This window comes from Taurulus bubalis, assembly GCF_910589615.1.
Source record: "Taurulus bubalis genome assembly, chromosome: 18".
In the NCBI taxonomy this organism is placed as follows: Eukaryota; Metazoa; Chordata; class Actinopteri; order Perciformes; family Cottidae; genus Taurulus; species Taurulus bubalis.
In genome coordinates this window covers 21,212,910-21,238,303 of record NC_136606.1, presented here as the reverse complement: position 1 = coordinate 21,238,303, position 25,394 = coordinate 21,212,910, and the positions used below count along the sequence as shown (strand labels likewise).

General features: G+C 46.3%; 1 protein-coding gene across 1 annotated transcript in view; it reads right to left on the bottom strand.

Moving 5' to 3' along the window:
- The window catches only part of hecw1a (HECT, C2 and WW domain containing E3 ubiquitin protein ligase 1a), a gene marked incomplete at both ends in the record, with an annotated part of 63,924 nt that extends 38,772 nt beyond the window's left edge, over window positions 1-25,152 (bottom strand). Inside the window, 6 exons of the mRNA XM_079234337.1 lie at window positions 7,875-8,044; window positions 9,703-9,778; window positions 17,738-17,832; window positions 19,662-19,769; window positions 21,466-21,778; window positions 25,126-25,152. Of these exons, the coding sequence (XP_079090463.1) occupies window positions 7,875-8,044; window positions 9,703-9,778; window positions 17,738-17,832; window positions 19,662-19,769; window positions 21,466-21,778; window positions 25,126-25,152 (789 nt within the window). The remainder of the gene's footprint in view (window positions 1-7,874; window positions 8,045-9,702; window positions 9,779-17,737; window positions 17,833-19,661; window positions 19,770-21,465; window positions 21,779-25,125) is intronic.
- Between the last annotated feature and the right edge of the window lie 242 nt (window positions 25,153-25,394).

Below are 25,394 nucleotides of genomic sequence, written 5' to 3'. Positions count from 1 at the left end.
CGTTGGCCTCAGAAAAGCAAGTAGCAGTTTTTAGAATCTGTTCAACCTTCAGTCCAAGTGGACGTTTATGCACAATTTACAGAAACCCTGAGAGACAGACAGTTGGATTGAATCTGAAAATCAACGTCTTCACAGAAGAAATTATGAAGGACTATAATGTAATTTAGCAAACATCTACAACCATTTGAAGCAAAACATGACTTCCGCATGCTCCTTTTGCTGAACAGTGAGCACTGAGGCTACAAGTGACCAGTGGCGGACCGTGCATGTTCTACCTAGGCCTTCAGTGCCGTATAGTCCACATCAGGAGCGGACTGGGGGGAAAAAGTGTCCCGGGAGTTACTGTCAGACCGACACACTCAATACACGGCGCGTTTATACTTACTACTGTGTGGACAGCAGACACTCACTCTGCTATAAGGCTGGTTTCTTTTGCACTTTCACGAGCGTTGAGGGAGGTCACACGGTGTGTGGGGACCGACCTGCGGAGCTATTTGAACCACTTTGACAAGAAATAAAAGGCGCTCCGGTGGAGCAATGTGCGTTTACTGAGAGCTATTCTGGGCGTGTGGAGAGGTCACACGGGGTGTGACCCACGCAGCTATTTTAACCACTTTGATGGAAAAAAAGAGGCAAAGGAAACAGCGGACACGCTTCCGTTGAGCAATGCACGACTATGCAGCGCTTCTCGGTTGGATGTTGTGCGTCCTGGCTGACCCACTTGACCAGTCCTACCCCGTCGGCATACGGTATCCTCTATGGCCAGCTCAACAAGGACCAGTCACATTTAGTTGTAACATGACAAAACAATCCATGATAAAAACAGCACCATAGACACATTGTGAGTTGTGTACTCACCAGATTCTGTTCACTTATAGCACTTATAGTTAGGGCTGTTTCAGGCTTATAGTTAGGGCTGTTTCAGGTTTATAGTTAGGGCTGTTTCAGGCTTATAGTTAGGACTGTTTCAGGTTTATAGTTAGGACTGTTTCAGGCTTATAGTTAGGGCTGTTTCAGGCTTATAGTTAGGGCTGTTTCAGGCTTATAGTTAGGACTGTTTCAGGCTTATAGTTAGGGCTGTTTCAGGTTTATAGTTAGGGCTGTTTCAGGCTTATAGTTAGGGCTGTTTCAGGCTTATAGTTAGGGCTGTTTCAGGCTTATAGTTAGGGCTGTTTCAGGCTTATAGTTAGGACTGTTTCAGGCTTATAGTTAGGGCTGTTTCAGGCTTATAGTTAGGGCTGTTTCAGGCTTATAGTTAGGGCTGTTTCAGGCTTATAGTTAGGGCTGTTTCAGGCTTATAGTTAGGGCTGTTTCAGGCTTATAGTTAGGGCTGTTTCAGGCTTATAGTTAGGGCTGTTTCAGGCTTATAGTTAGGGCTGTTTCAGGCTTATAGTTAGGGCTGGCTCAGGTTTGCCCTGGTCCAGCCCCTAGATATGCTGCTATAGGCCTAGACTGCTGGGGGACATCTTAGGATACACTGAGCTCCTCCTCTCCTTCTCTTCCTCTTTACGCTCCTCCCTCCTCCTCTCCTCTTCTTTCTCTCCTTCTGGATAAATGATTGTCTCTTTAATGCATATTACTAACTCTACTTTCTTTTTCCATGGATTCGTGGCTGCCTTGCTGATGCAACCATGGCCCTGCTGATGCAACCATGGCCCTGCTGATGCAACTGGCCTGGAGCCGGTCCTGCCTACTGCCATGGCCCTGCTGATGGAATCGGCCTGGAGCCGGTCCTGCCAGCTGCCATGGCTCTGCTTTCCCCTCTCACTGCCCCTGGGTTACCCCTCCTCTCTACCTCCTTAATGGATCGTGGCTATCTGGATCATGGACCATGCATACTACTCATTATATAAATAATTTCTGTCATATTCATGTAATGTGCTGCAACTCTGTTACGTTATTCATTCTGGCCACATGACATCTATTGCTTCTGTCCATCCGGGGAGAGGGATCCTCCTCTGTTGCTCTCCCTCAGGTTTCTTCCCCTTCTTTCCCTGTGAAAGGGTTGTTACTATCTTTATTGGGGGATTTTTTCCTGATCCGATGTGAGGTCCCGGGACTCAAAATGTAATTACTTCTCAAACAAATGTTCTTACTCCTTCTTACTGAGGTTAGACAGTAGTCTGTTAGACAGAAGTCACGCTGGGCCACTGACCAATCACACGTCCACGACATTTCGCATCTGATTTGTTGAAGTCCATGACAATCAACCACAACGTCCACTCTCAGTGTACTTTAAACTGCAAAGGCTTAAACTGCTTTGCTAGAGACATAGAGGAGAAATCTGGTAAAACCCTCTGCACTGAAAGCAGCGCTGCAGCTGAAGGCAGAGCAACAGAGGAAGACAGGAGCTGTGCAATGAGAAAATAAGCTAATAGGGGAAATTATGATACGTCTACTGTATTTGTGAAAAACAATTAAATTATAAAATAGCAGTAACTTTGTGATTCTGTTGAGGCTTACAGGCCCTGACGGCCCACCACTGCAAGTGACACATATTGGATGACGGTGAATGCAACTATGTGTAAGTGTTTCACTGAAGTACTAAGCTTTAGTAACAGTTGCACAAATAGAGAAGATACATCATATATGTATATATCTTTAGAGTGTAATACGCTAATGCTAGCCATCCTAAGCTAGCAGCAAAGCCCCTGTCAGGAGACTTCACAAAGATTGGAATGCATTGCCCCTTGAATTGTGCATCACTTACAACCGCCATCTGTCCCATGTCAAGGTCATATTCACAACAGATATGCTTATGATATTGAAAAAGGAGAGTGAGGAGTTGTAAGTCAATGGTAGTATGGAACTGGCAATAAAAGGTGTTTTGCAACTCCTGAGAGGCCCTTAAGCATCTCCAAAAACATTATGCATATTGCTGCAGCAGAATGCGAGATCAGCCGTGGACAGACGCAGAGCTGCACACTCACTGGAGCACTTAGCGTGATCAGGATATTTGGAGCGTAGCGCTGCAAAGACCTTTATGAAAAGGTATTTTCACAGCATCATAAATGTGTAAACATCAGAGCACGGTGCTCTGGGGAAGCTCCGTGAAGCCGGTCTCCACAGCGCCAGAGAAGTACAACACGGGCCGGGTATCAAACACACGACTGCTGCTCAGGTGTCCATGATGAACTGAAAGGTACAACTTTCTGCTTTAATGCTGTCGGCTGAACAGCACCACTACTCTCTTGGTAAAGGACCTCAGGCAGCTCTGCTCTGAGTGAAACCGATACTGAAGCTACTTTTTCCAATTGGTTCTGGTTTGCTGCACAAATCAAAGCAGACCAAAGAAACAAAGAGACATCCGATCACGGCCGACGTTAAGTGTCTTACTCAAGGACACATCGACGTGGACTAGCGGAGCCAGGGCTCGAACCACCGATCCTCGGATTGAAAGACGGGCATGTCTGTGAAGTGAAGGCCACTATTATTGTCCATCTCAACAGGCAGCCTTTGTTTTGGTTCACTTTCTGCTTTCAGTCTCGGGTTCCTGCACTCCGGTTCCCTCAGAACGTGTTTTTTGAAGAAATATGAATCTCTCACCATTTGTAGGTCCTGCTTCCTTGAAAGATCTTCTCCACATGCAGTTATATTAAGATATAACGTTTTCTTTTCCTTTCTCTTTTAGCTTGCACGCAAATGAGAGGAAAAACATCGATCCCCCAATAGATTTGTTCCGGTGCTCCTCCCTGCTTCTCTTTTTACTTATATTCCAGCTTGCTTGCGTTTTACCTGTTCTGAGTGTGTGTGTGTGTGTGTGTGTGTGTGTGTGTGTGTGTGTGTGTGTGTGTGTGTGTGTGTGTGTGTGTGTGTGTGTGTGTGTGTGATTTCAGCAGCTGTCCTCTGCTAACCTTGAGCTGTACCTCAGCCAGCATTACAGTCAGCCAATCATTTCGGCTGTAAATAAGGGTTCCTCCGTGTGATATTTCATTTTCAACCCTAGTGCCGGAAGACAGATGAAAAAAAACAAAGAAGGAAACATAAATGTGTTGGCCAAGAAGGGGGAATATGATGAGGAAATGAGCACAATGAAATAAAGTTAAAAAAGACAGAAGGAAATAAGAAGACTCGCAGGGTGATAAAGGAGGACGATGAAAAGAGAGTCGGAGTGAATAATTTACAAGATGAGCCAGGAGGGAGCAGACGGAGCAGAAGTGTGTTTGTGAGTGGAGGATGCCGACAAACTCAATAAAGAGGGAGAGAGAGAGAGAGAGAGAGAGAGAGGAAATGGGAGAGGAAGGAGTGTGTGCTGTCGCAGCAGCAGAGTACCATGTTCATCTCCACGAAGAAGAGGGAAATGAAGCTGCAGAGGACCAGAGGAGAGGAGCAGGAGCAGAAGGAGGAGGAGGGATAGGAGGAGGAAGAGTGGGGGATGAAGAGGGGGGAGGAAGAGGAGGACAGGGAACGAGGAGGAGGAGGGAGGAGGAAGACGAGGAAGAGTGAAATTAAGCTGCAGAGGACCAGAGGAGAGGAGGAGGAGGAAGAGCAGCTCAGGGCAGCGATGCACAGACCAGCTGATGAGGCGCCTGCCTTTAGCCGGTTACCACGACATCACCAGGACATCACCAGGGCCATCCTCTCACATGACAGAGCTCCTCACAGGAGTGCTGCTTATCACACGTACATCTGGTCAGACACAACAGCTAAAGTCCTCGCCTGCTGGTACTGTAGAGCGTGAGGTAGAGAGCCCTGTTGCATCAGCCTGACAGCTGACAACTAGAAGGAGTCCATGTGGTTGTTGTTTCCTCCTCTGCCTCACCACACTGAATAACACCGAGCTGTGAGAGAGCTACAGGTCCTTGGACCGGAGTCCTTCCTGACGTTACAGGAAACATGGCTTCATTCCACATGTCAGTGCAGAGGGAGATGCCGGGTTCATCAGAGGAGAGGACCAGGACAGACGGGACACCGCTTCAGCTCCTGATGTATGATCGGCTGCACGTACACCAGCGGCCTCATCGCTGCACCGCTGCAGCTGAGAGGAGGACCGTGTCTCATGCAGCGAGGCCTTCATGGCCTTCATGGCCTTCATGGCCTTCATGGCCTTCATGGCCTTCATGGCCTTCATGGCCTTCATGGCAGCGCATGCAGCGGTGAGAGCTTCAGTCTCAGTGGTCCACACCACGAGGTATTGATCCTCATGCGGTCATTCAGGTCTTTCCATTGGGCGTACAATGGACTTTCAATTATACTATTAGATGTAGGTCATGCACGTACTCATATCCTGTGAAGATGTGTGTGTGTGTTTACCTAAACCGCTGAATGCACTGGACGCATCAAACATTACCAAACACTACTTGGCACAGTAAGTACATAACAAACAGAGCCTTCCCCAGATAACTAAGGTGTGTTTAGCATTTACGTCTTATTAGTGCAGTGCCCGTTTATATATATATATATATATATATATATATATATATATATATATATATATATATATATATACCTCACAGGTCACCTCACAGAGAAACTTCCTGACTGACGACTACTTTGAGCGCATTCAGCTTTTGAGATACATATATATAAGTATATATATATAATTATATATATATAATTTTCCCGTCATTTTTCCCTGTCTAAATAAATATTAAGACAAATTACATACATATACATTTTCTTTTTATTTATTAAGTGCTGAGCTTAGTATTATAATTATATATATATATACATATATATATATATATATATATATATATATATATATATATATATATATACATATATATATAGTTCAATTTAGTCTAACAGTCTATTAGTCATGTCCAAATTAAAAAGCTTCTTTTAAATCTTGACTAGGAGTTAAACGGATCATCATCATCATCATCATCATCATCATCATCATCATCATCATCATCATCAGCCAATTAATGAAACCTTTCCGATGCAGCACACTGGAAGTACGTGGCATTCATCAGTGTCAACATTGATCCAGCATACAGGCAAAGGAAGATAAATATAGACTCCATTAATAATTCAATAAAGCTGTACACCGCTATTTATAGAATATATGTGCAGAAAATACTCAATTCCATGGTAATTACTGTCCAGATCTATCGTGATGTTTTGTTAGTTTATGTCATTACATAACGGTGGAGCTGAGCTGCAGTATGGAAAGCGTGCCGACGGAGCTAGCATGCGATGCAGCAGTACAGTACAGTACTTTACTGGAGCAGCTTGGAAAGGGAGAGCGGCTGTGAGCTGTGACTGAGTGGAGGCTCCAGCGAAGCAGCGTCCTGGGGCACATCATGAGGGAAGAGACGCTCAGCGCCCGGACAGAAAACAACAAAAAACAACAAAACAACCAGCGACCGCGATCTGGCCCTTCTCTACATTTCACTTCCATTCTACAGCAATTATCCATGGGGCAAAGTTTAAATAGCCGTTTTTGTTTTAGTGTAGAGGATTAGGATTGAGTGTAGCTGGTTGTACTCAACCATTCAATTTAGTTTTGGTTATTTCGAAGAAAAAAAAAAAATATATATATATATATATACATATATACACAGTATATAACGCAGAACTCCGATGCATGAATCACAGCAACTGACTATTATGTTCTGCCAAGTCTGGAGAAACCCTTCATGAGGTCACATGACAGGAGCTGATCGTGATATTACTCACCTTAAAAGCCATTATCATGAGGTTGAGCCTCAAACTATGAGCCATTAGCTTTAAGCTGAGATATCATGAAGGCACGGAGGACATGATGATTGAAATGAAGTGGTGGTGACCGTCAAATGGATTCATCACCATTTCAATGCCCACAGGAAGGCTGTCTGTCTGTCAGTCAAAGAGTTATGACTTTAGTTATGAGTGCTCACGTATTCTGAATATTCAGGTTCAAACAAGTCCAAATGTGATTCATGCTTGAACGGGCATGTCAGAGTGGTAAGTGTAGTCAGCTTCTAGTATTTGTGTATGTCGTTTGGTAGCTTGGTAGCTTGGTAGCTTGTTAGCTTGCTACCTTGTCACTGTAGCTTGTTAGCTTGTCACTGTAGCGTGTTATCTTGTTAGCTAGTCGCTGTAGCTTGTTAGCTTGTCACTGTAGCGTGTTAGCTTGTTACCTTGTGAGCTTGTTGCTGTAGCTTGTTACCTTGTTAGCTAGTCGATGTCACTGTAGCTTGTTAGCTTGTCACTGTAGCTTGTTAGCTTGTTACCTTGATAGCTTGTAACTGTAGCTTGTTAGCTTGTCACTGTAGCATGTTAGCGTGTTACCTTGTTAGCTTGTCACTGTAGCTTGTTAGCTTGTTACCTTGCTAGCTTGTCACTGTAGCGTGTTAGCTTGTTACCTTGTTAGCTCGTCCCTGTAGCTGCTAAGCGTCATGTATTAATGACATAAGTCATGCCTTTGGCGAAGCTTTCAGTCATTCCTCATATAGTATATGAAGCATTACTAGGACTTCCAGCCGTTTTGCTCACACCATTAAACTGCTCCGTCCTCAACAGGATTGAGTGGTGATGAACTTTTTTCAGAAACGTGCGTCTTTTTCCAAGAAAAAAGTCTTAAAATGAGAAAATCAATTGGCTGATCTTGTTTTCCACAAAGCAAACATGATTTCCATGGATTACATCGATCCTCTCGCCCTGCTGCTGAAACCAAAGAAGCACCGATCCTCCTGTTTCTGTGTCGTGCAGCCTGTTGTCCTGCCTTTATATCAGAAACGAGTGAATTCCTCCACACGGTGGACCCGTGAGGAGCACCGCAGGGGATCTATGGGCAGAAATGGACTTGAATATCCATAACTGTGTTTTCATTAATCTTAGGAAGGAGGGGCATCCCCATGCTCGCACAGTCGGGACCGTGAGAAAGCATGGACCGCCCAGTGTGTGTGCGTGTGTGTGTGTGTGTGTGTGTGTGTGTGTGTGTGTACCTCTGTGCTCCACTGTGGGTTGACCGTGTTGCAGACCACCCCGGAGCGTTTCTCCTGGCCGTGGTGCGGCAGCGAGGGGAAGATGCTGTGCTTCCCTGGCTGGATGGAGAGCTTCAGGTACGGGTCTGGATTGAAGAACATCCCCTTCTTCAAACCCACGGCCTGCAGGTCTGAGAGAGGCGGACCGGGTTAGTCACACACAACTTCTGGCTGATATTGAGCCTGAGAAACAACATCTCAAGTCTCATCAGGAAGTCATGAGAACCAAAGACGGAAACTCTGTGAAAGTTGTTCCTGAAGAAGAAAAATATTTTTAATTTACAGACACATTGTAAAATCGGTGGGATCAAACCGCCGATGTTCCGATCGGGCCTCTGAGCCAAGGCCACTGGCAGTCAGCAGATGAGGCTGGTTGCGAGGTTGTATGTTCTTGTCATTTTTGTTTCCGCCTGTGGTAATTGCCTAAATTACACCGTTTATCACAGCCAGAAGCTGTCGAAACAGGAATGATCATCAGATTATAAACTTCCGTAGGGAAATATAACTCAATATAAGATAAAAATAGAGACATTTAATCAAAATATTGTTTTTCTACATGTCTCATTTACAGAGAGAGCAGAGGCCAGGAGAGAATGAACATGTGAAGACTTTAATATGTATATAGATTTTCTGTTTTTATGATTCGTGCCATCATAGAATGTTTTAATTTGCCCTCCTTCTACTAGCTGTAATTGTTATGTTTCCATAAAGGAGAAGGACTGTATTATAGTGCATTGTGGGGAGCAGAGGTGAGTGTAAAGGGCAGATGAAATGGCTGTGATATCCCTTGTTGTGTTTTTGTGTCAACGTTCTTTTGTCTTTGCTGTTTGGGAATTAAATTGACTGTCAAGTGCTTGGAGCATCATTTGAGGAGTCGAGCCAGAGTGGGGTCCTCTCACCTAGGCTGAGGCGTGCTGACAGGGTGCATGATGGGAGACAGGAAACAGATTAACAGCTTGATGCTGTTAATCATCATGCAGCACTCTCATGGGATTTAGGTGCTTTCTCCCTCTAACTTGGTATCAGGTTAAATGAACCGGTCTGTCCCTGTTTAACCCCTGAACCCCTGAACAGCTTCAGGGTTTTCTCTGCTCCTCTATGGAAACAGAACAACCACGAATAGAAGCAGAGAACTCCCTTCATGTCCTCAATCACTCATTCTAAAACAATTTAAGTAGAATTTCTTTGATCATTTATTTAAAAAAATAATCCATGATAATCATTATTTGTATAATAATAATAATAATATTATTATTATACTAATAATGACATGTAGAATACAATGTTTTTGATGCTTTGAAGCTCGGTTGTGTTTTCTGACTGAAGCGTGTCGTCTGAAAGGTTAATCTGATGGTTATGGTTATGTGTTCACAGTTTGGGACTTAGATTTGGCGATTCTTTAAAAAACATGCTGTTCCATCCCAGACTGGGTTTAAATTCTAATCCACCGTCTAATTTATGGACAGCATGTTCTGTTACACAGCGCAAAGCCTTGTGGGAACTAGGATTCTGTCTGAGGGGAAACTGAAGTGTCAGACTTTAAAATCTCTAGCCTTCCTTGATTGGGACGGGAAAGGGAGATTTAGAGATCTGCACTCTACTGGGGATTAAGAGGATCATCTACTGAATCAAAACGGTGGAACTAAGAGTTCTTCTACTCTTAAATCTTAAGGTTGACACAGTATCTAAGTAGCGCATGTCGGCTTTTAGAGAGACAACAGACAGGAGAGAGAGCCGCAGGTCAAAGGTCAGATGAGGGACGAACCGGACTTTGGCTTTGAGATCCTACCTGACAAGGAGAAGTTGATGAGCCTCCTGTTGCCCAGTCCATGGTTGACTTCAGGACTGACCACTGGCTTTAATACCTGAGGACAGACAGGAGGAGGACTTCAGAACATGGACACACACTCGGCCCTTCCTTCTCTTCCTTCCTGGGCCTCTCCTCCTCGCTGTAAGATGAAACTTTAATGATCCCCGTGAGGAAAGTGGGTCATGCAGCCAGATAACCTAGTGAGAGTCATGAATAACACAATACGAGTAAAGAAGACTACAAACTGAAACCACTAGACAAATATGAGGATGAAAGAGTTTTCATTCCAGATGCATCTGAAATCAGGTGAGGTCCAACACCTTTGTGTTCAGGCCGAGGCAGAGCGCTGCTTTCAATCCTGCGATCAATACTCTGTCTTCCTTACCCTGACATCGATCCCACGGCCAGGAAGAGGAGGAGCGAGGGCGATGGGAGGCCGATGGAGAGAGCAGGAAGAGGAGGAGCGAGGGCGATGGGAGGCCGATGGAGAGAGCAGGAAGAGGAGGAGCGAGGGCGATGGGAGGCCGAGGAGCCGATGGAGAGAGCAGGAAGAGGAGGAGCGAGGGGGATGGGAGGCCGATGGAGAGAGCAGGAAGAGGAGGAGCGAGGGGGATGGGAGGCCGAGGAGCCGATGGAGAGAGCAGGAAGAGGAGGAGCGAGGGGGATGGGAGGCCGATGGAGAGAGCAGGAAGAGGAGGAGCGAGGGCGATGGGAGGCCGATGGAGAGAGCAGGAAGAGGAGGAGCGAGGGCGATGGGAGGCCGATGGAGAGAGCAGGAAGAGGAGGAGCGAGGGGGATGGGAGGCCGATGGAGAGAGCAGGAAGAGGAGGAGCGAGGGGGATGGGAGGCCGAGGAGCCGATGGAGAGAGCAGGAAGAGGAGGAGCGAGGGGGATGGGAGGCCGAGGAGCCGATGGAGAGAGCAGGAAGAGGAGGAGCGAGGGCGATGGGAGGCCGAGGAGCCGATGGAGAGAGCAGGAAGAGGAGGAGCGAGGGCGATGGGAGGCCGAGGAGCCGATGGAGAGAGCAGGAAGAGGAGGAGCGAGGGGGATGGGAGGCCGATGGAGAGAGCAGGAAGAGGAGGAGCGAGGGGGATGGGAGGCCGATGGAGAGAGCAGGAAGAGGAGGAGCGAGGGGGATGGGAGGCCGATGGAGAGAGCAGGAAGAGGAGGAGCGAGGACGATGGGAGGCCGAGGAGCCGATGGAGAGAGCAGGAAGAGGAGGAGCGAGGGGGATGGGAGGCCGAGGAGCCGATGGAGAGAGCAGGAAGAGGAGGAGTGAGGGGGATGGGAGGCCGATGGAGAGAGCAGGAAGAGGAGGAGCGAGGACGATGGGAGGCCGAGGAGCCGATGGAGAGAGCAGGAAGAGGAGGAGCGAGGGCGATGGGAGGCCGAGGAGCCGATGGAGAGAGCAGGAAGAGGAGGCGAGCGGTAAAAGGTTCTGCGGGATGTTCCTCCAACAGTGGAACCCAGTAAGATGTGTGCAGGCAAATGAAGGGAAACGATCTCGGCCATCGAGCATAAGAGGACGGATGAATTATAAAAGACTCAGGGTCGGTCCTGAGTTTCACACATTCTGTAATTGTTCCTCTGGATTAATTCAACCTCTGTAACACGTATTTTCGGATGTAACTAAGATAGGACTTAAGGAGCAGTGTGTGTATTTAGTAGTATTGAGGATTCACGTGTTTTAGACAACATTGAATGAATCCAAATGTCTTCGCGAGCATTTCTTTATGTTTCTTCTGAAAGGACAAAATTAAAATGCATTCTTTGATAAGTTTTTGTGTTCAAACCTCACATGGAAAATATGTTAGCATGACAGAAAAGTATGTTTCCCATCTTTTTTGTCGGCTAATCTGCATTCGCAGAAAATAAAACCGCTACATGAATAAAAAAGCTTTTGGAGTCGGTGTGAAAAGGCTCATGAAGACAGATCATTTACTCAACCTGCCGTTTATTGGTAAATGGACCCCATGAGTCCACAGCCATTCTAACAGGCCGTGCTTAGCTCAACGCTAACGTCAACGTGCGAACATATGAGCACATAGGTTGTGGACCATGTTCACTATCTTCCTTTAGCAGGCTAGCATGCTAGCTAACACTAATCAGCTCTCAATACAAAATGTCCTTTGTTTTTACAAGAATTTGGTCAGGAATAAAAGTCTGGCTAAAGTTGCAGGTGAAGTAAGGAGATATGTCTATCTAATAGTAACTATGCATTGTCATTCAGTCAGTACAGGAAGTATCTGTAAACAGTACAGGAAGTATCTGTAAACAGTACAGGAAGTATCTGCTAACAGTACAGGAAGTATCTGTAAACAGTACAGGAAGTATCTGCTAACAGTACCGGAAGTATCTGTAAACAGTACAGGAAGTATCTGCTAACAGTACAGGAAGTATCTGTAGACAGTACAGGAAGTATCTGCTAACAGTACAGGAAGTATCTGCTAACAGTACAGGAAGTATCTGTAAACAGTACAGGAAGTATCTGTAGACAGTACAGGAAGTATCTGTAAACAGTACAGGAAGTATCTGCTAAGAGTACAGGAAGTATCTGCTGACAGTACAGGAAGTATCTGCTAACAGTACAGGAAGTATCTGTAGACAGTACAGGAAGTATCTGCTGACAGTACAGGAAGTATCTGTAAACAGTACAGGAAGTATCTGTAAACAGAACATGAAGTATCTGCTAACAGTACAGGAAGTATCTGTAAACAGTACAGGAAGTATTTGTAAACAGTACAGGAAGTATCTGTAGACAGTACAGGAAGTATCTGCTAACAGTACAGGAAGTATCTGTAAACAGTACAGGAAGTATCTGTAAACAGTACAGGAAGTATCTGTAAACAGTACAGGAAGTATCTGCTAACAGTACAGGAAGTATCTGTAAACAGTACAGGAAGTATCTGCTAACAGTACAGGAAGTATCTGCTAACAGTACAGGAAGTATCTGTAAACAGTACAGGAAGTATCTGTAGACAGTACAGGAAGTATCTGTAAACAGTACAGGAAGTATCTGCTAACAGTACAGGAAGTATCTGCTAACAGTACAGGAAGTATCTGTAAACAGTACAGAAAGTATCTGCTAACAGTACAGGAAGTATCTGTAAACAGTACAGGAAGTATCTGTAGACAGTACAGGAAGCATCTGCTAACAGTACAGGAAGTATCTGTAAACAGTACAGGAAGTATCTGTAGACAGTACAGGAAGTATCTGTAAACAGTACAGGAAGCATCTGTAAACAGTACAGGAAGCATCTGTAAACAGTACAGGAAGCATCTGTAAATAGAGCAAACTACTCCGTGAGCTCTGGATGCTTATGCAACCGGCAGTGGAGACAAAAAGAAACCGGGACAAAGGAAATGACAGATGTTGGGACCAATTAGTTTTAATGAGATGCTAATCTGTCTTTCTGAGTACAGTCAGTCAGCGCCAGTCTCCTCAATGATTCTAATCTCTCAGATAAACCACATGACAACTCCATCCCATCTGCAACACACTTTATATAATCTACCACCCGACTGCAGAGAATTGGAGAAGGACCAATACTCAGTGCACGTCCTCTAGGAGTACGAGGGTCTCCATGTGAGAGGGAGGGACAGACGGGCTGAAAGCAACAACACCATTTCTCTATGTTTAAATCACTGGTGAAGCTTTTTGGATGATAAACCCTATTTTAAGGTCTTTCTACAATAAACTAGAAACATAAAGCTAACTGTTTATCTGCCCTGCAGCTTGTACTTTCCCCCTGAATTTCATCACAACGCCTGTTTTTCTCCCAATCATTGATGGTGCACCGTCTGTAGCCCACTGACAGCAGGGTCCAGTCCACTCCACCCGGTCCAGCGCTAACGAGAGCGCTAACAATGTAGCAGCATCCTGGGCCTCGTCAACAGAGATGCCGCGATGTAGCTGAACATCCACCTGGAGCGGAGCTACGCTGTACAGCGTGTGTGTCAGGGTCAACGTGTTGCAGAGCATCCTACACGTGTGTGGAGCAAGCAGTCGCTTAATGTGTGTTGTTCTCTCACCAGAGACGTGTTGTCATGTCAATACATCTGTGAGAGTTTCACGCCATAACGAGCTCGGGGAAGAGGGAGCAGCACGAGCGTTCCCGTGTTCATCCCCCTGGGGTGTGTGGATGTTGTGAGTCATCACCACAGGATGGAGGGAGACACCAGATCCACGTGGACGACGAGAACAGGAGGTGACGGAAGAGACACTTTGATTCTGTTTGTTGGGAACACACCTGCAGCTCTGCTGGAGGAGCAACACACCTGCAGCTCTGCTGGAGGAGCAACACACCTGCAGCTCTGCTGGAGGAGCAACACACCTGCAGCTCTGCTGGAGGAGCAACACACCTGCAGCTCTGCTGGAGGAGCAACACACCTGCAGCTCTGCTGGAGGAGCAACACACACATTCACATCAGACAGAGGAGTCCTCCATGAGAGGAAGGAAACGCAGCGCTTCAAGCACTCTGAGGTCGTCTCCTTCCCTTCGTGTTCCGGCTCAAGCTTTCACGCCAGATCTGCTCATTATATGAGGACATTATATAAGGACATGTGCTCATTATATGTCCACTTCAGTTACCACGGTTACGCACTACTGGACAGCACGATTCTCTTCTCCCAAATGGACAACTCAGAGAATGTAAAACACTAAATAAAGACCAACTGGACAGAGGAGGAGAATGTTGTTCTCCTCAAAGATATGATTATGACATGTACTGTTTAATATGATCGACATTTTGAGACTCAAATCCAACTCTAACAAGTTGAGCATCTCTCATCGGGTCCAGTTTCCCTCCTCCTCCTCCTCCTCCTCCTCCTCCTCCTCCTCCTCCTCCTCCTCCTCCGTCACCATTGTTTTACGTTCCACAAACTATTTCACGTTAGCGTGGCTGCCAGGAGCCCCGCTCTGAGGACCTTCTGGCCACATAAGGGACGTCTAAGCACTCAGAGATGAAAGGACGTTCTCTTCCAGTCAGAGGAAATCCAAAAATGAAAATTCAAGGGCAACCAAGCAATGTAAATAATACCTCTGGAGTCCAAGTGACTGTATTTACCTCTGTTAAAGGACCCACGTCAATATAAAAACAGCTGATTCAGACCTCTGAACAGCAGCGTACATCAGCAAAATGATGTATCGGACCGGTCAACAGTAAGGCACACATCCAATCACACACACAGAATGAAATGCCACCAGCTGTGTCTCACATGTGTGTGGTTCTGCTACAGAACCACACACAGGACTCAGAGCCTCTTGAGACAGAAAACAAAGGCAGACTGAAGAGCCGTCGCCCGCCTCTCAGGAAGAGAAAGAGTGAGTATGTTACCCAGGCTATCCAGCTGAGCCTCGTCCTCCTCCCGCTCCGCCTCTCAGGATGGCGGGGAGACAGCAGTCCCAGCTGGAGACACATGCCGTCCATCACACCAAAACAACCGAGTGTCCCGTCTGTTAGAGCCAACAACAAGCAGAGCAGACACATCCACTGCTCTGCTGTCCCTCCATCTCCTCTCTGCTGCTGCTGCTGCTTCTTCTGCTTCTTCTGCTTCTTCTTCTTCTTCTTCTGCTGCTTCTTCTGCTGCTTCTTCTGCTTCTTCTTCTGCTTCTTCTTCTGCTGCTTCTTCTTCTGCTTCTTCTTCTGCTTCTTCTGCTGCTTCTTCTGCTGCTTCTTCTGCTGCTTCTTCTGCTTCTTCTGCTTCTTCTTCTGCTTCTTCTTCTTATTCTTTTTCTTCTTCTTCTTCTCCTTCTCCTTCTTCTTCTCCTTCTCCTTCTTCTTCTCCTTCTACAACAAACTCCTTCTTCTTCTTCTCCTTCTACAACAAACTCCTTCTTCTTCTTCTTCTTCTTCTCCTCCTTCTTCTTCTCCTCCTTCTTCTTCTTCTTCTTCTTCTTCTTCTTCTTCTCCTTCTACAACAAACTCTTCTTCTTCTTCTTCTTCTTCTTCTTCTGCTTCTTCTTCTTCTTCTGCTGCTTCTTCTGCTTTTTCTTCTTCTTCTGCTGCTTCTTCTGCTTTTTCTTCTTCTTCTGCTGCTTCTTCTGCTTTTTCTTCTTCTGCTTCTTCTGCTGCTTCTTCTTCTTCTGCTGCTTCTTCTGCTTCTTCTTCTGCTGCTTCTTCTTCTGCTGCTTCTTCTTCTTCTGCTGCTTCTTCTGCTTCTTCTTCTGCTGCTTCTTCTTCTTCTTCTTCTGCTTCTGCTGCTTCTTCTTCTTCTTCTTCTTCTTCTTCTTCTTCTTCTTCTTCTTCTTCTTCTTCTTCTTCTGCTCCTTCTTCTTCTTCTGCTGCTGCTGTTGCTGCTTCTTCTGTTTCTGCTTCTTCCTCTTCTTCTTCTTCTTCTTCTTCCTCCTCTTCTTCTTCTTCTTCTTCTTCTTCTTCTTCTTCTTCTTCTTCTGCTGCTCGTTCTCCTTTGGTTGTGTGGACCCTCGCCTGAATGAAAGCCTGAATGACACCTGGAGTGGACTATCTTCTCCTCTCTCTGCTCCTCCCTCTCTCCCTCCCTCCCTCCCTGCCTCCCTGTGGCGGTTATTTTTATTCATTTGTCCTCAGGAAGCAAGTGCAGATCAAGTTCAGGGCCCATCAGCATTTCCAGGGCCCCAGAGCAGCAGAATGTGAGGCAAACAGTGAAACCCAACCTCCTGGCTGGACAGCGTCCTGACCCCAGGGTCCGGCTGAGGAGGCTCTAGAAGGGCGGGGCCCGTATGGATCTCCTGCTCAGTACTAGTGCTGCTCAAAAGACTTCTATCTGAAGGGCTCCAAGAAGCAATGCATCATGGGACCACTCTTCACTTCACTAGCCAATGGCAGCAGGGACTCCAGGAGAGTTAGACAGAGAGGCCACAGGGTTGATACCCAGGGCAAGATGAAGCTCCAGGGTGAGGCATCGGTGCCCAATTCCTGGCCTTTGGTTGCCATCGCTGGCAGACACTTTTTAAAATATAAAAAGTAGTGACAGCAGTAGGAATGTACTTTTTGGAGTACTTTCCCAAACATTAGTACTTCATAATTTAATTATGATAATAATAACTTTGAAATGACGTTGTATTGTCATCAGATGCTCCTCACAAAAATACAGCACAGAGTCTCCTCACGGGCCTTGAGGAGTCGCAGCATTTATACACACACACACACACACACACACACACACACACACACACACACACACACACACACACACACACACACACTGCTGTGCCACGTCCACATCTGTAACGTCACCGCTGACCTCACACTGAGCGTCACACGCTCACTCCAGTTCCTCTCAACACACGGAAGAGGAAGTCTTGGCCCGGTTATCCGTTGGCGACACGGAACCTCGGAAGTAACATCAGACTGAGCTGAGAGCCGTGCACTGAGAGCCGTGCACTGAGAGCCGTGCACCGTGAGCCGTGCACTGAGAGCCGTGCACTGTGAGCCGTGCACTGTGAGCCGTGCACCGAGAGCCGTGCACCGAGAGCCGTGCACTGTGAGCCATGCACCGAGAGCCGTGCACTGTGAGCCGTGCACCGAGAGCCGTGCACTGTGAGCCGTGCACTGTGAGCCGTGCACCGAGAGCCGTGCACCGAGAGCCGTGCACCGTGAGCCGTGCACCGAGAGCCGTGCACCGTGAGCCGTGCACCGAGAGCCGTGCACTGTGAGCCGTGCACCGAGAGCCGTGCACCGAGAGCCGTGCACTGTGAGCCGTGCACCGAGAGCCGTGCACCGAGAGCCGTGCACCGAGAGCCGTGCACTGAGAGCCGTGCACACGTATATGCATAGACAGGATAGGATCGTGCCCTCTCTATCTGCCTGTCGGACACGCTGAGCTGCTGCTGGACACAGCGTCACCTCGCTGAGCTCTGAGTATCTGATGCTGCTGAGAGGATTAGCTTCTTTCACAGCTGCTTCCAAGAGCAGAGCCTTTCTCTGTGTAATGGAAGCAACGAAGGGTCACTTCTGTGACGCGTGCCAATTCAGACGTGACACAAACTGAAGAGTGTTTCAAAATAAAAGCAGGAGCAGCGGAGAGACTCACGTGGGCGGGGCCCTTCTTGATGGTGATGCTGGGCGTGGTGGCCCTCAGGGCTCCGGTGACGCCGTGGTAGTACCTGAAGCAGACCTGGGACTCCGCTGAGGACGAGCACACACACACACACACACACACACACACACACACACGAGAGGAGAGGTGGAGATGATGGAGAGAAATGAAACAAGCGTTAGTTTCCTTTTCAGCGACACTGAATACAACTCCACACCGTCCTTCATACGGGAATTATTAAAACAGAAACCAAACCTCTTATTATGGATGGTGATGGCTTCATCTCCCATTTAAATTTAAAAAACAGTTTGGTTATTTTACATTGTCTATGTGTCATGTCATCATGTTTTGGGAAATATTTATCACAGCCCTCATGGTTTCAATAGCTTTTATAATATTCAATATAATAAAAAGAAAAGAATGGATGAAGAAATTAGGGGTAAAGGAGAACAAATGAAGCTTCTTAATCTATTAAAATTCTTAGTTATTGGTGGTATCTATAATTTTTTTGGGACTGTAAAATAGGGGAAGTGGGGCAAAAAAACAAAAAGCTGAACCGGCTTGGGGACCCGAGCAGATTAAGGTCACGGTAGAGCTGCGTGTTCGTCTGCTCGTTTGGGCGACACTCACAGGATCTGACGAAGAGGGGAGCGCTCAGCGAGCTGCGTGCACGGACTCAACGTGCACGGACTCAACGTGCACACGTTTGCCCGCCAGCTTGAGTGAGCCGTGTCTCACAGGCAGGAGGGTGACACACAGAGTCCTCCAGGCCAGGGATGTTCAACCATTATTTAGTTGCCGCAAATAGTTTTCCATTGTTGAGCGTCTGAGCTGCAATATAGTGTCTGGCCTAGTAATGACATGCTCCTCCATGCCAGTAGGTAGCACAATAATTACCTACCATTATGCTGTGTTATGCTACAATGGGACATTTTGTAATCTTTTTGGTTGTTGGTGTGCCGCGGGATTTTTTTTATTGTAGAAAATGTGTCGTGGATCAAAAAAGGTTGAAAAACACTGAGCTAGTCCAACGTCCTACGAGGTTTGATAACAGCTGGAGTTCTTAGTTCAACAACAGGCATCTGTACACAGGCAGGGAACCTGTTACTGCACATGCTGGTGACTCAATGAAGCTAGAGGTGCTAAACCTCCAGGCAGAGCAGCGTGTACTCATTGAAGGGAACAATCAGCAGCCCTAAACTACAGCTGTTTACTCAACTGTTCTCCAGGGTTCTTATCCTATTTGTGCTGAGGTTCAGGCAACAAAAGAGCCGAGGTACATTTAGTCCTTCCTAGGAAGGAATAAATAAACATCTATTTAAGTTATTTTTTCAGTTATGACTGTGATGAAATGAGATAATAAAAGAAGGTTCCCTGGCCTTCATTCACTTGATGCATTTGTTCATGTTTCACAAAGGGTTTAGCCTGAGCCAGCTCATACATCACTAGTATGCAGCGCTACGTTTAATAACCAGATCTATCTTTCTGTTCTCAACACACAGGTAGTGTCCTACTCGGTGTCTGCGTGAACACAAGTCCAGCGATGGGAATAGGGAGTTGAAGCGGAACCCCTCTAGTTTCTAAATGGAAGCACCTGGACGGCTGTACACTGATGGATGTGGTCTCCGTCTCTCATTCATACGCACAATTCCCGCGGTCCCTAAACGCAGCGCTCGTGCCTCCCTCTCCCTCTGAAGCAGCCCTGCAGCTCCCTGGGCGGAGAGGATGAAGCCACTGCGCTTCTTTGAGACAGAATCTAAAACACCAGTCAAGACGCCAAGGTGGAGACGAGGAACTGAATAAAACATTCATCATAACACAGCTGGAGCGGTTCATTGATTTAACGCCGTTTAGTGAGCGGATTTGAGCGAGAAAAGGGTTCTTCTGCTAAAACAACCAGTGAGTGTTTGGTACTTACAGTCCCTGAAGTTGGAGCTGGAGTCGATTTTCCACACGATCTGTCCTCTGTGGGATCCGTTGATGCCTCGGTTCTTGTAGTCCAGGAAGTTCTCCGACAAAGCCTCGTCTGGAAGGAGGTGGAACAGCTGAACACTGACACTCAACCAGGGTTCAGACACATTCTGACCAGTGAGTCCAGGACTTTAACCCAAATGTCATGACTAACATTTAGTGAAGTCTGGGTGTAAACAGTAAAAAGTGAGTAAATGTAGTATTTAAACTAACAATGAGAATACAAAGCATACAGTAAACCTTAAATGACTCAAATGAATGAGACAATAGTTTGATTAAAAAAATAAACATTTATATAGATGCCTGTCTGCCTGCTTATATTTTGAGTCTTTCTTTTAAAAGCACATTCATTATTTCAAACTCAGCGTAAATAAACGTCATGAACACATGAATATAACACATTTACATGAACACATGAATAGAACACATTTACATGACTTTTACTAAACCTTGGGATTTTTCCAGGTTTTCCATGACCAGAATGCTTTATAGAAGCCTTTTTATTTTCCATTTCCCGTTACACTGTGTTGTGTTCTCCATGTAGAAAGGCCTACCAATCAATGCGTGTGTGTGTGTATGTGTGTGTGTGCGTGTGTGTGCGTGTGTGTGTGTGTGTGTGTGTGTGTGTGCGTGTGTGTGTGTGTGTGTGTGTGTGTGTGTGTGTGTGTGTGTCTATTGCTGGGGACTGAAGGACGTGCAGTGGCCCAGTTGTTGACATTTGGACATGTTGTTATATTAATACTCTTTCAGGGCTTCAGGGCCGTGGAGACCACAGACGGTAAATAAGAAGTGAACGTTGTCGTCGTGACATCACTCATGTTTTAAACCCAGAGTTCGATGATTTGTCCGTCGCCATCTTGGATTACGCCATGTTGTTGTTTTCACAGCCAGTGAACAGATTCACCATATTTGGAAAGTGAAGGAGTGATTTAGAGACACCGTACACGGCTCTGGTAGTGACAGAGACCTGTCAATCACAGTAAGCCCCGCCCTAAAGCGTCCCCTGCTTTATGGTCTGTTTGACTCTAAATGACCATAATGTACTAAATGAACATCATGTTGTATTGAAGAAGACTTGAAACTAGAGATTGAGACATAAACTCATGTTTACAATGTTTACTGAGGGAATACATCAAGAGAAGTAGAGTCATTTATATAGACTTCTATACAACCAGAGGAGTCACCCCCTGATGGTCAGGAGAGAGAATGCAGCTTTAACACATGAAGCATATACTTCTATACAACAGAGGAGTCACCCCTGGTGGTCAGGAGAGAATGCAGCTTTAACACATGAAGCATATACTTCTATACAACCAGAGGAGTCGCCCCCTGGTGGTCAGGAGAGAGAATGCAGCTTTCAAGACTCTTCCACATCGGCTTTACCCGACATAATGTCCACAGAGGACGTTATGGGACGCGGCCCATTGACTACAGTTCACTTTGGCTGCTGAACAACGTCACAACTAAACTCTTCTTCAAGAGTCAACAAGCGATGAGCAGTTCATGACAACGCTGCAAGCTGAGGCCAAACAGGTGCTGCACCTTTAATCACATCTAGCCAGGCAGACCATGTATTATTTCCTTCATTATCCACAGTTATTACATGATCAGCTTTTACAACAAGTCTCACCTCATTGCAGAGTGTCTCAACACTTTAACGTAGATTGTATGATGCTGTTATCATTAAATATTCTTCAATGGTTATTATTCATTTCCAATCATTTAATGTCTTCACGTCATATCTCACTTACCAACAAGATACATGCCAATCCAGTCCCCGGCATCCACTTCCTCCTTGATGTCCCACGTGATCACCAGGCCCTCCGACTGGCCGATGGTGTAGTGGGAGGAGCTGATGGCGAGGGTGGAGCGAGCGTCTGGGGAGACCAGATCGGTGTCACTGGTGGAGCGCGGCAGCCCCAGCATGAAGTCCTCCTGGTTGACGGCGTAGCTGTCGGGACCGTAGCTGTGGCGGACCGCGTCCTTGCAGCGCTGGCGGGTCTGGCTGCTGCGGGTCGGGGAGGCCATGGCCGCCAGGCCCAGGAACCGGCTCTGGTACAAGTTCTGCAAGAGGACGCACAGCAAGAAGCTGCTGAACAACAATGTGTTATGCTGCTCTTTGAGAAGACAACAAGGGTGGAGGATCATGGTCTGAGCCCAAGATGTCCTACTGGAGACGCTTGAAGAGAGTAGAGGAAGAACCCATTTGAATGGCCGTGTCTGTGAGGGTCGACAATAACACTCCATCCTGACTTTTCTGTCCCGTCGCCTGGGCTAAAAGCACAGCAGCTCGTGTTCAGTACTTCACAATGTTGTCTTTCACACTACTCAGAGAAGCACGGAGCCAGCGTGTGAATCTAAATGATTTAGCAGCTTGCTGCTGCTAGCAGCTGAAGAGCGAGCTGCTAAATCTCTGCTAAGTCATCTTGTGCCACAGTTGGGATGCAGCGATCGATCTTTTCTCTCCCAATTCGGATTTAATAGGAAAACTCAGGTTATTGAGGACATCAGAGGCCTGAAGTCCAATAACCAATATTATAGTAGTATCCATCAAGCTTCACGAAAGCTACAGCCAACGAGCTAGCTGGACTGAAGGAGGATTGTTTGTTTCTTCCAGTGGCGTAGGTAGCATGCTGGTTAGCTTAGCATGGTAGCTGAGGATGATCGGTTGAGCCGCATGCTCCTGGTAATAGCGACATGCTAGTTATATTTGACATGGACAATGGAAGTACAGCGCTGTGCAATAGCTTGCCAAGCTAATGGAAGGACATGAACAACCAAAGAAGGTGAACGTGTCATGGTGGCTCGCAGTGACGGCAGCTGTTGAAGACACCGACAGAACATGCAGCTGTCCTCATAAAAGCATTAACTGGATCTGAAATACAGACCCTCTGTGTTTTATAGAGTTACTACGAGCTACGTTGCTCATTCTGCTGAAGGTCACCGGTGAAACTGAAACCCCTGCTGGGCACTTTTGTAGGACGTGAGTGACTTCATTTGTGACATCCTGACATTTTGATGCTGGGGACAGTGATACTATAATTCAGAGTTCATAGCTCGCTACCTCGTCTGGAAGGCTGGGCCAAACAGACACAACGCTGCATGAAGTCAGCTGTGAGATGGTGGACAGACAGCGGCTGATGTCTCGACTTCTTTGATTGGTCACTCTCAGCCTCTGGACTCATCCGTGTTCGATACACACCAACGCAAAGGTTTTCAGAGGGGCCTGCTTTTGAAATGTGTTTGTCTATTTATTAATAAATGCATATGTGTATAGAATGCAGGTGTGTGAATCGGCTCTGCTGTGAGAACGTAAGAGCTAAATTGTGGACATGCTCTCACAAGCACTTGTATCAGCAGCTGGAGGTTAACATCAGTCTGTCTGGGGACATTTTAGGGAGAAAGCCCCGCCGCGTGGTTCATGATACTGTCAGCTGACCTGCTGGTAACCGGGACCACGTTTCATTTGACACTCATATTCCGTCCACATTTGTAAAAGTTAAAGTATAACATGTAGCTGCTATAATCAAACATTAAAGGGATCTCAATCTCTTAATATGGATCATTGATGATCTCTTAAAGTTATATTTGATCCCTTTTTTTGCTCTTGTACTGATCTGATCTGTGATCCAAACCGTGGTGGAAGTTATAAGACCTCAAGTAGTTCGGCTCAGGACAGAGCAGCTGAACAAACCCAGTAATCTGGGTTGTGCGACGCCAATCATCGGCCTGGAACGCTCCACAGGCCGGGATTCACACTGCAGGGTCTGAGAGAAACTCATTCAGGTCCACTGTCATTAGTCCTTTCATTGCACTGGATTGTGTCTGACTGAGCAGTCGTTCTGTTGTTGTCTTAAAGATGAACACATGAACATTAACAGAAACACCTCAGGGTACAAAGAAAGCAGAAACACGGCCGTTCTGTTGCTTTGAGTGAACAAAATATCAGAAACAGCCTTCACATGCAACACAACATGTTTGATTTGATGCTACTCATGCTGCTCATGCTACTGATGCTACTCGTGCTCCTCATGCTACTCATGCTACTGATGCTACTCGTGCTCCTCATGCTACTCATGCTACTGATGCTACTCGTGCTCCTCATGCTACTCATGCTACTGATGCTACTCGTGCTCCTCATGCTAAACATGCTACTCGTGCTTCATTGTGTCCACGCCCTGTTCTCACTACAGTGAAGTATAATAGCATGAAGACAAGTGAATCTGAATGACAGTCCTGCATCATTACCAGCGCGTCCCAACATGAGGGAGGAGCGTTCCCATCCCATCAGGGGACGCTCCAGTTGGGAAGCGGCTCCGGGGCACGACTCAGACCCAGCCGGCCTCGACGGACTGTCCTCAATGCTGAGGCGCTTTGTGCGAGGAAAGGTCGCCTGCGTTGACGTGGTCGTGTCCGTGAGAGGACACCGCCAGCAGAGTTATTGATACAGGGTTGTACCGGAGTGTTGGTTCTCTGTTCATTGAGATTGTAAAGCCCTCCGAGGCAAATTTGTGATTTTGGGTTAGACAAAATAAACTGAATTGAATTGATTTCTCAAATATGCCAAATATTTGGGATGACTAACATACAATGCAGCAAGGTTTTAGCATGAACTCGATCACATTTCGAGACACTAAATGTCCCAAATATGTTGGTACCATTTTTTCTATACCCATACAAATTCTGATGTGATGAGTTTAAACCTAATGTGTATATGTGTACACATATTTTAAATGATTGTAGATAAATGATTTTGCTAAAAAAAGATATTTGCTTTGATTAAAATAACTTAACAGCTCATAATTCATCTCTACTTTCATGTTGCAGTGAAAACATCTCCTTCAAACAACTGGATTTATTCAGGTTTCTCACCAAAACGACTTCTGACTACTTTACATTTGAACACCTCATGAGAACAATACTCGTTTATTACTCATTCATGTAATTCACTGCAACCTCAGTAATGTGAGCTGCTAGCGCCACTACTTAGCCAAACTAGCTAGTGGTAGCTAGCTAATCTGTTCCTCACTATGGAGCATCATCAGGAAAGAAAAGGATGCGTGTGTTTAACTGCAGGTGTCCAGGAATAGTTTGCACATGTGCAGTAGCGTTTGGACCAGATGTGCAGACACGTGACACGTTGTTTGTTTCTGTGAAGCGTAAAGAATCTGATAACAAATCTGATCACTGATCTCACTGATATGATCACTGGTATGATCACCAATGTGATCCCTGATTGAGTCTAGTACTTGCAGATACCTGATCCAGCATTTGAAGCCGTTTCAGAGGCTTTCCTGATACAGGTATATCGGTATAAAATCCCACAATGCTAACACAAACTGGGTGGGGGTAAGCAGGCGAATGGAGAAGGTGGGGTGATTGTGGTGGGGGTAGTGGGGGGGGTCACTGACCTTGATACTACAGAGCTGCATCAGCATAGTGACCAGTCAACCCAAAGCAGACCAAAACCTGAGGGAAGTGGGAGGAGAAGGGCGCCGTGTTACAAACCACAGGAGCAGGTGGGACTCAAGTATGAAGAAAACACACACACACACACACACACACACACACACACACACACACACACACACACACACACACACACACACACAAAAACAGCATCATCAGACGTTATCATACTTCCATCTTTGTCAGATAAAAGTATGAATAATTGAGGAGG